Below are 9879 nucleotides of genomic sequence, written 5' to 3'. Positions count from 1 at the left end.
AAACGACAAGCAGAATATGTAGGTCAACGAAAAGACCGTGTAAGTAAGAATGGTCCACGTTCAAACGAATCTTGAGTATCTACTTGTAGTATGAAAAGTATGATTTAGGGTCGCGATTGTGCCGAAAGTGAAGCTCAGGTGCTCCAATTTCTCAAACGTTGCTATTGTTGTGTGCATCATTTCACCCGTAAAGAAAAAGGTATTGATAACCGGCCATTCGACGTACATTTTTTCACACTTTCTTGAGACGGCGAGAGCAAAAAATTCAGAACCCTCTTTCGACAAAATGACCTTTACTGGTAGTTTCAGGAATTCAATAACGGCACAAACAAACAAATATATTCTATATTCTATATGTATGATAAGGCAATAAGGGGACTAGGGCCCTCTTTCGATAAGTTCAGCTGTCTACACCACGAAAACGTGCAATCACAAAAGAAAAAAAGAATAACACCACGAAAATGTGAGTGGCAGCCAGCAGAGATGACCAAGATATCTTCTGTCTGCCTTTCTGAAGGGGGTCACTGATGCCTTGGACCAAATGCGTGGAAACTTCTGCCGCACTAGCACCGACCAGAGAATATCAACCACTAATACGATATTGAGCCTGGCCTGTCAATGATTCAGTATAGCGCATGCACTGTTTGGTTGGCTGATTGGTTGTTTGTTCCATTTGGCCACCTTTCTCTCTCTCTCCAGACCCTTCTTTGCGGCTTCCCTCGTCCCTCTGCCTCTCTGCCTGCCTATAAAAGACCACAACGTCTTCTCGCTCATAAGAGGCGGCTCATCTCTTGCATCTGTCACACTGCACAAAAGCAAAACTGATCTTCTGGAGTAGCTAGCTACTCTGCTAGTGTACTGTCAAAGCTAGCTGGAGATTCCGTGAGAGTTTGTGCGAGTTGCAAGATGGTTAAGGTATGTTCAGTTTGCTTGTCTTGTTCCAGGACTAGCTAGTGTTGAGTTTGCTCAATTCTGTGCATCGTTCTGAATTTTCTTTTGTAACTGTTGCAGCAAAAGATTGTCCTCAAGTTGGCTCTGGATGATGAGAGGAAGAGGAGGAAGGCCTTCAAGGCGGCCGTTGGCATGTCAGGCGTGACATCCGCGACGATGGAGGGGGACAAGATCATCATCGTCGGGGACGGCGTCGACCCGATCACGCTGACCACGATGCTCCGGCGCAGCCTGGGCTACGCAGAGCTCCTCAGCGTGTCGTCCGGCGACGACAAGAAGAAGGACGGCTACGGCGCCGCCTACGGGTACGGCGGCGGCGAGAAGAAGGACGGCTACGCCGCAGCCTACGGGTACGGCGGCGGCGAGAAGAAGAAGGATGGCTACGGGTACGGCGGCGGCGACGGTGGCGGTAGCGGCATGAGCTTCGGTGGCAAGGAGGGTGGCGGTTCCAAAGGTGGTGGCAGCGGCGGCGGAGGCGGCGGCTACTCTCAGAACACGGTTGCGCCGATGACGTACCCCGCGTACCAGCAGTACAACTCCATGCCGTCCTACCCGGTTTACTCCTACCCTGCTCCGGCTTATCAGCAGCAAGAACAGGATCCCGGCTGCAGCATTATGTAGATGTAGTAGTATAGTTATTCATTAGGGAGAGATGATGCGCCGGCGAGACCCGGCCGGAGAGTTGCGAGCTGTGTTTAGGCCATGATTGATGGCCTGACCAGATGTTGGCTCAGAGAGCAGAGAGATGTTGGCTGCCTGAGCACTCAGTGGTACGTATGTACAGTACAGGTTGCTTGGATCAGCGATGGTGGCTTGGAGCGTGGTAACAGATTGTACAGGAGGAATGAATAAAAGGAAACTCGGGTGTCATAAAACAAATAAGCAACAACTCAATAAAATACACCGCCGAACGATACGATGAGGAGACCCACTTCCAAAACAGATCAAAAAATGAACATGGAACTAGAATAAGCATAACACCCAGCTGAAGCCCGACCAAAGACACCTATGCTTCATGACAACGCCCCAAGAAGGTAACGATGCGAAGCGTCGCCGCCGTCGAGTCCAAACAAACGGACTAGAGTTTTCACTTGGAGCCCTGGCACAACAATAATATCCATGACAACGTCTTTAGGAAGCAAACGACATCCATAGACGCCGCCGGTGCCGGCGCCAGAAATGCAAAGTTTTCACTCGAAAACTCACCTATACCACCGAAAGGTCCCGGTCACCACCGCAACGAGGGTTAGCTCATCCATACAAGATCTGGATACTACTAGAACAGACCAGAGCCTCCCGTCACTACACCCCTTATTGCTCACACGACAAAGAGGTGAAGCCACCACCATCACCACAGAGCCTGGCGGAAACTTAACCATGGAGCCTGCCATGCACGACCACCGCCTTGGCATCCATGCCCCTAGGCACCGCCAGTCATCCATATCACGACCACTCGACCACAATAGTGTAAGCGAAAGGCGCGTCCTTTCACCCCTAGCCCAGCATCAACCATCGGCCCTAGGTCGGTGCCCCCATCGTAAGAACCGCCCACACCCACATCCCTAGCCGGTCCCGGTAAATTAGACAGATATGACCTAGCAACCATATGCAGAACATGTGCTTACAAGAACATTTCGAAGAACATCAAACACACGGTATCGACTAACCTATGCCTGATAAGCTTACAAAATACATTTCGTACCGTCGTTCAGTCATTGCATCTGTGAGCGATTCACAACAAAATAGCTTGGACCGCTTCTTGTCTACAGCAGTGATGTTAGAACACAAGAGTTCTAAGAAGAGAAGCAGAGGGCAATTGAAGAACGGTCACGAAGACAGAAGGACACAATTGAACGATTTCAGCACAAGGCTCGCGCTTTAGTAAACACTTCGGACAGACACTGTTCATCGAAATATTTTTACCTTTGGAAACGGACCCATAGAAGCAGGTATAATGCTTTCGCTTTACAATGCGAATACAGGTATATGCATACTGATATACGCCGGCGAATATACAAAATACAAAAGCAAGGTTGCAAATCATGGTGCAGATTGGCGACCCCCACCCTTGCATGCCCCAGATCCCCTTTCGGGGACTACTACGGCCCGCTTGTAGAAAATATTAGGATCCTGAATATTTGTTATATTGATATGACCCTCATACGTGGTATATATGGAAATACAATGCGAGAAGAGACTTGGAGTATAAGACAAGTCATTATTTGTTGAAACCTCTATTTCTATCCTCTCTTATCTTGAACTCTAACTAACACGTTTATACTTCTAACATCCCCTGAGTTGTCGCGGGAGTGAAGTGAACAATTGTGACTGAATTTGAAGTCTTGCACTTCTGTCGTCTTCTCCATTGCCCCATCATCAACTTCGTCCCTGATGGGTTGGCACACAGGGTGGTGATTGCATCCTTTTCTGGTGCCTTGTCTCTCCTTTATTCACTCCCGCAATAACACTGGAGTGGCATGGACACTAGAAATGACGCGAACACTGTTTTTTTTTTGAAAAAGAGGATGTACCCCGGGCTCTGCATCTGGACGATGCATGCAACCATATTATTAATTATTCACAAAGACCATACAAGGTGATACATCAATAAGCCTGAAGCCACCATCTTGGCAACACCGTTGCTACTCCTATCCCCTTGATGAAGGGGTGCCGAATGTCCGGGCCTAATACCAAACCGACATCGCGCCAGAACCTAACATCTAAAGCCGGGTGTTCCATCCAAGCCACTATCTAGATTGGGTCCCACACCGGTCTAGCACACTCCCAGTGAGCACCGCATGGTGCAAGGGCCGTCTCCTCCATCTTCCCTTGGTCCATCCTCAGAGCAGAACAGATGCACCAACCCTGTCAGGCCTCTCTGCCATCAACGCCACCCTGACGCCAGACAGTTTCCTCCTCCTGCGTGAGTCCATCTCTATGCATCAGATGCCGAGTCTCCACAGCGCCACGCCGCCGAGAACCGCCACCATCAATGTGGAAGATGAAGCACCGCTCCACCAAAGATGCCGTCCTCCAGTCCCTCGAGCCCGTGTGCACCTCCAAGAATGATGCCCCCAAGGGGGAAACGACACCAGCGAGTCGCCGTCATCCGATCTACTGATCTAGGGTTTCCTCCGGAGGTAGCAGAGAGTGGCCTTGAATTTCTCGAGGGCGATGCCTTCAGGAAGGGAACGACGCAGACAACACTGCCATCGCCGGCCTTGGCAATAGCCAATAGCAGGTTTTCACCCAGATCTGATCGAAGACCTCCATCTCTCGTGCATGGGCCGCCGCCATTCCAGACGAGATCTCAATGAAGACTCCAAGGAGTGGATCGGCGCCGCGGCGTCGTCGTAGTTGTGGCCGCTGTCGCCGGCCAAGGGTTTTCCCCGATCCCAAGAGCCCCACCATCCAATCACCGCCCACCACCTGGATCCGACGACCAAGGCCACACCGAAGCCCAGATCGAGCGGGATAAGGTGAAGGAGATGAAGCTGGCGCTGGTCGATCCAGATCTGGCGGCTGCCCGACGGAAATCACGGCCGCCATGAGCTCCCACCACCGGGTCCTCGCCGCCTACGCAAGCCGACGAAGACCGGCCACACACCCGCAGCCACCCTCCGTCAGGGAAAGCGCCACCCACCTTGACCGGGGCCGCCATCCCGGACGCGAACACTGTTGACTGGAGTTGTTGCCGATGTGTAGCTGTAGACGTAGCCTGGGATGTCAATGTCGATGTAGCCAATCATGTAGTAGACGTGGTTGAGGTAGTCCTGATTAATGGTGTAATCATCGTGGATGATGAAGGCAAAAAAAATTTACGCTATGTTGTAGATGACAGTCGTGGACGATGCATTTTGCGGATGTCATAAGGTGTCTTCGGTGAAGAGTCCACCGCATTTGCCAGGACCGAAGAAAACCAATTTATCAGGACCATGTGGCCGTGTAGGGTCGTTGCTATCGTCCACGACTGCCATCATAAACACTGTGTTGACGAAGATGTCGATGATGATTATCACGTATTATGTTTTGGTGGGCGCGATGTAGCCATACAGGTTGGGGTGGATGATGCAGCTCGGCTCAGGAGGATCGGTGGCCTGATACAGGCTCGCTGCGTCGGTTGTACTCCTTTCGTTCCTAAATATAGGTCTTTCTAGATATTTCAACAAGCGACTACATACGGAGCAAAATGAGAAAATTTACGGCGTCGTGCATCGCAGCCGCTCGGTAGAGTCTGCTAGGGTTTGCTCGGAGTAGCTTGCCGCTGGCTCGTCGACGGCTAGGATTGGCGCACGTGTAGTCGAGGATAAGTTATACGCAGATGGATCAAAGTCGGCTGGTGACGTACATCGAAGCTGGCTTGTTCCGTACCGTAGCCGTGCGAGTCCGGAGATTGGCTCACATATCGAAACTACCTCATATACAATGTTTGCTGTCCGATCCATGTACGAAGGCAAATCCAATGGATGCATGCCCTTCGCTTTGTCCTGTGTGTGGATGGCCTGATATGAACTGCCGTAGCTTCTAGTGCCTTGGTGCCTTCCCTTCCCGTGTCTTGTTGCCTGTCGTATACGTTGTATAAGTATACGCGAACCTTCCAGTGCCTTCCCCTGATGATGCATGCGTTGCATGGCATCTTGTCTGCACGTGGACGATGGATGCAGTAGGCGATGAAGCTGGAGATGAGATGATGCAGGCGCGTCGTCGATGTAGATTGGATTGATGGCGCTCAGGCGCGCGGATGGAGGCGCAGGCTCGTCCTCGCGTGCGCGCTGCTCGGGGACGCGCGTACGAAGCACGCCCATCGCCGCGTCATTGTGTGCGCCGCCTGCGTCCCTCTGGTCCGGACGCTCGCTTCCGCCGACCGCCGTACCGAGCCACTCCCATGCGTTTAGAAGTCGGTGTATCACTGTATCCTCATCGAATTGGGTCCGATCCTTGGATTTACTAGATGCTGCCACGACGCGATGCGGGAACCTTGCTAAAAGAATGCATAAAACTTGCTACAAAAACATCTAAAATTAATGGGTAACAAATGTAGGCTTAAAAAGAAATAAAATTCTAATGATATAAAGAAGGAAAAAATGATTTGGAATTAAAACAATGCCAATTCTAACCAAATGCGAAGGTGAATTACATAGTTATGATGCAACTGATCGACACATATATTGTCAATGCAAAATCTAATGCTAAGAATAAATTATGACCACCCAGCCAAAAAACAGAACAAAGTATGACTAACATGCATGAATTGATGATGTGGTGTGTTGCATGCATAGAATAATGCAAAAATAATGTAATTTATGAGTTGCGTGCATGACTTACTTATGTGGCATAGTTGCATGTTTAGAGAAATAGGTAGTGTGTTGTAGCTATTTTCGAATAGAAGATTTGGCTAATTAAAAATATCAATCTAATATTGTTTGATCTACTGGAACGGATCTAATTTTTGATCGATCAGGTGTTGCGCCACCGAGGTGAGAAGATTAATCTCGTAGGGGCGGCGCTCCACCAAAGGGTGAAGGAACCTATGATCGGTGTCGTTTGACTAATCGTTCTAAAAAAATATAGAAAATTATCTATTGTATTGTTCTGATATATATAGAAGTACAACGTGTGATAGGCTTAGAACACAAGCCAAGTCGTTATTGGTTTAAACTAATTCTGTCTCTATCCTTCATGATCTCTGACTAAATTTGAAGTCTCAGTTGATAGGGTCTTAAACATAAGATCTCTTGACTCGAACACTATACTGGATTCATGCTCCAATCAGTTGTTTTTATTCATACTATTTAATAATATGACCGCAAATGTAGAGGCCAGGGGTGAGCCTCCTTTTCCATTTTTTTTTTGCTCCAACCAGTTACTTCAAAATTCGGAATTGATGAAGACATGCAGACAATACATTTTGACAATCTCTCTCACATCTAGGCTTATTTAGACTTAGACGTCGGATAGATTTAAAGTCGTATTTTTCTAATACTGCGTTGACAAGGTCTTTAAACTTGAGGCCTCTTGACTATGATACTATGTCTATGGCACATCTAAATGTGCCCTAGTTATTGCATATTTAAGTGGCTCAATCAAACTAGAAAGGAAAAAAAGAGAGGAAAGAAAATGTTTGCACAAATCTCTGTGTAAAGTCAAGGATATGAGACTTAGATGTGCAATACTTAGGACACATCTAGATGTGCTTTAGCAAAACTGTATTAAATTCATGCTTCAGCCAACCCATTCAAAAATCGAAACTTATAAAAACGGGCAGACGATATATTTCAACACCTCTTTCGACGAGGTTAACTGTCAACAGCACGAAAATGTGCCAGCACAGGAGATTAGCAAGTTACCTTTGTGTCTGTCTTTCTGAAGAGAGAGAGAGAGAGAGAGAGCGCGCGCGCGCGCTGTGTGATAATTTGGAGCAAGAGCAAATGCGTGGAAACTTCTGCCGCATTAGCACCGAGCAGAGAGCGTCAACCACTAATACGATATTGAGCTTCAGGGAGGAGCAGCAGCCAGCTCGAGCGTTTGGCACAGAGCCAGGCGCGTCAATAATTCAGTATAGAGAATGCACTGTTTGATTGGCTGATTAGTTGTTTGTCCCATTTGGCCACATTTCTCTCTCCAGACCCTTCGTTGCTGCTTCGCTCGTTCCTCTTCTCTCTGCCAGCCTATAAATGGCCAGAACGTCTTCTTGCTCATAAGAGGGGGCTCGTCTGTTGCATCTGTCACATTGCACGAAAGCAAAACCACTCTTCAAGAGTAGCTAGTCTGCTTAGTCTGCTGCAAATCTAGCTAAAAGGACAAATCGACTAGAGGTTGTGTGGGATTTGGTGCAAGTCGCAGGATGGTTAAGGTATGTTACCTGCTTGTCTTGTTTCGGGACAAAGTGTTCAGTTTGCTCAATTTTGTGCGTCGTTCTGAATTTTTTGTATTTGTTGCAGCAAAAGATTGTTCTCAAGTTGGCTCTGGATGACGAGAGGAAGAGGAGGAAGGCCTTCAAGGCTGCCGTTGGCATGTCAGGTATGAACAAGCCACAGATAACAGTTAATCGGTTAATCCATAATCCGTCGTTCCAATCTTCTTCTTGTGCTTACGAGGAGGTGCTCAATTTCAATTCTGCAGGCGTGACATCCGCGGCGATGGAGGGGGAAAAGATCATCATCGTCGGGGACAGTGTCGACCCGATCACGCTGACGACGGTGCTCCGGCGCAGCCTAGGCTACGCAGAGCTCCTCAGCGTGTCGTCCGGCGACGACAAGAAGAAGGATGGCTACGGCGCCGCCTATGGGTACGGCGCCGGGGAGAAGAAGAAGGACGGCTATGGATACGGCGGCGACGGCGGCGGGAGCTTTGGCGGCAAGGAGGATGGCGGTTCCAAAGGTGGCGGCGGGGGCGGCTACTCTCAGAACGCGGTTGCGCCGATCACGTACCCCGCCTATCAGCAGTACAACGCCATGCCGTCCTACCCGGTTTACTCCTCCTACCATGCTCCTCCTGCTTATCAGCACCAAGAACAGGATACCGGCTGCAGCATTATGTAGTAGCATAGTACTACTCCGTAGTTGTTAGTTAAGGAGAGATGATGGGCTGGCGAGAGATCAGGAGAGTTGCGAGCTGTGTTCAGGCCATGATTGATGGCCTGACCCAGAAGTTGGCTGAGAGAGCAGAGCGATGTTGGCTGCCTGGGCACTGAGAAGCACCGTATGTACAGTACAGGTTGGTTGGATCAGCAATGGTGGTTTGGAGCGTGGTAACATATTGTACAGGAGGAATGAATAAAAGGAAACTCAGGTGTTTGCAAAATTAGAAGCACAAGATGCAAAATTACTCCGAATACGGCGCGAGATGCATCAAAACATGACAGGCTTATAACTGCCTAAAAGCATCTCCAACAGCAGCCCTATTTTTAGGCGTCGGTCGTTTTTAGAGCACGAAAAGTCAAAAAAAGGCCTCCAACAACTCTCCAATCTAAAAAACTTTGTAAGAAAAAAATATATTTGGGCAGCCCTAAATAGAGGCTCCTCGTGCGGCAAACTTTTGGCACTTCGGTGGATGTCCAAAGAAGTGAGGCTGCTTCGGGACGCTTGTATGCAGTCGAAAACCCTCGGATCCGCCCGCAGGCCGATCGCCACGCATCATGGCTGGCTCCTTCGACCCCGCCACCGACCCGATACCCTCGCCGCCGCTACTGCCCTATTTTAGGGCAGCTGTTGGAGCAGTTTACCCTATTTCGTGCCCAAAAATAATCGTTTTTGTGCCCTATTGTAAGGCTGTTGTTGTAGACGGCACTTGCTCGTGCCAAAAAAAAGCGTTTATGTGCCCCAAATGTTTTACTCCACCATGTTTTCGTGCCCAAAAATAGGGTTGTTGTTGGAGATGCTCGAAAGTCTCCCTTTTCCCACCATCAAAACCATTAGAAAATTGCTGCACTAATCTAATAGACTAAAATCATGCAAAATACAAGTTTTTTTCTTTCCATTTCCAGTTGGACAAAAATGTAGTGCGAAGCTATAAAGTTCCCCTATATGCAGAGAAAAGTTTCTTGATTTCAAGTTTTTTACAAGAAAGTATCTAAAATTTAGTTTAAAAGGTCAAAATGCCTTGTCGAGAAGCTAATCTTAACTTCAGTTGGAGGCTTCAGAATTATGTCAAAAGTTCTCTCAACGCCATTCAAAGTTCAAAAAAAAAAGTTGAATTATGTCTATGTGTTAATTAAAAATTTGGGCGTATGTTGGGACTCAGTAAAGTTTCAGTTTACAACTTTGGAGTTTCATGTGGGAAGCCTCTTAATTTTTGTTCCAAGTTCTATGGGAGAGGAGGGATATAATGTTTCCAAAAAAGATAAATGTTCCCATAGCATTGTGGGATATCGAAAAGCAAACCTGGGCACAAAAGACTGCAAGTTAGCATTGCATAGCAAGTGAGCAT

At 48.2% G+C, this 9879-nt stretch overlaps 2 protein-coding genes across 2 annotated transcripts; both read left to right on the top strand.

Annotated features, from left to right (window-relative positions):
• The first annotated feature begins 771 nt into the window (after positions 1–771).
• LOC109767469 (uncharacterized) lies at positions 772–1805 on the top strand. The gene is made up of 2 exons (XM_020326224.3): positions 772–915; positions 1012–1805. Exons 1-2 carry the CDS (start codon positions 907–909, stop codon positions 1570–1572), a joined length of 570 nt encoding a protein of 189 aa, XP_020181813.1. The 5' UTR covers positions 772–906; the 3' UTR covers positions 1573–1805.
• A 5692-nt stretch (positions 1806–7497) lies between these two features.
• On the top strand, positions 7498–8828 carry LOC109767472 (uncharacterized). The gene is made up of 3 exons (XM_020326228.4): positions 7498–7804; positions 7893–7971; positions 8074–8828. The coding sequence occupies exons 1-3, from the start codon at positions 7796–7798 to the stop codon at positions 8490–8492; spliced, it is 507 nt and encodes a 168-aa protein (XP_020181817.1). The 5' UTR covers positions 7498–7795; the 3' UTR covers positions 8493–8828.
• The last annotated feature ends 1051 nt before the right edge of the window (positions 8829–9879 follow it).

This window comes from Aegilops tauschii, chromosome 5 (genome assembly GCF_002575655.3).
Source record: "Aegilops tauschii subsp. strangulata cultivar AL8/78 chromosome 5, Aet v6.0, whole genome shotgun sequence".
NCBI lineage: Eukaryota > Viridiplantae > Streptophyta > Magnoliopsida > Poales > Poaceae > Aegilops > Aegilops tauschii.
This window is presented reverse-complemented; position numbering and strand designations above follow the sequence as displayed.

Bases quoted from the DNA above. Each gene is read 5' to 3' on its own strand.
- LOC109767472 (XM_020326228.4), top strand. The intron at 7,972-8,073 runs GTATGAACAAGC...TCAATTCTGCAG, and splicing joins GGCTGCCGTTGGCATGTCAG to GCGTGACATCCGCGGCGATG.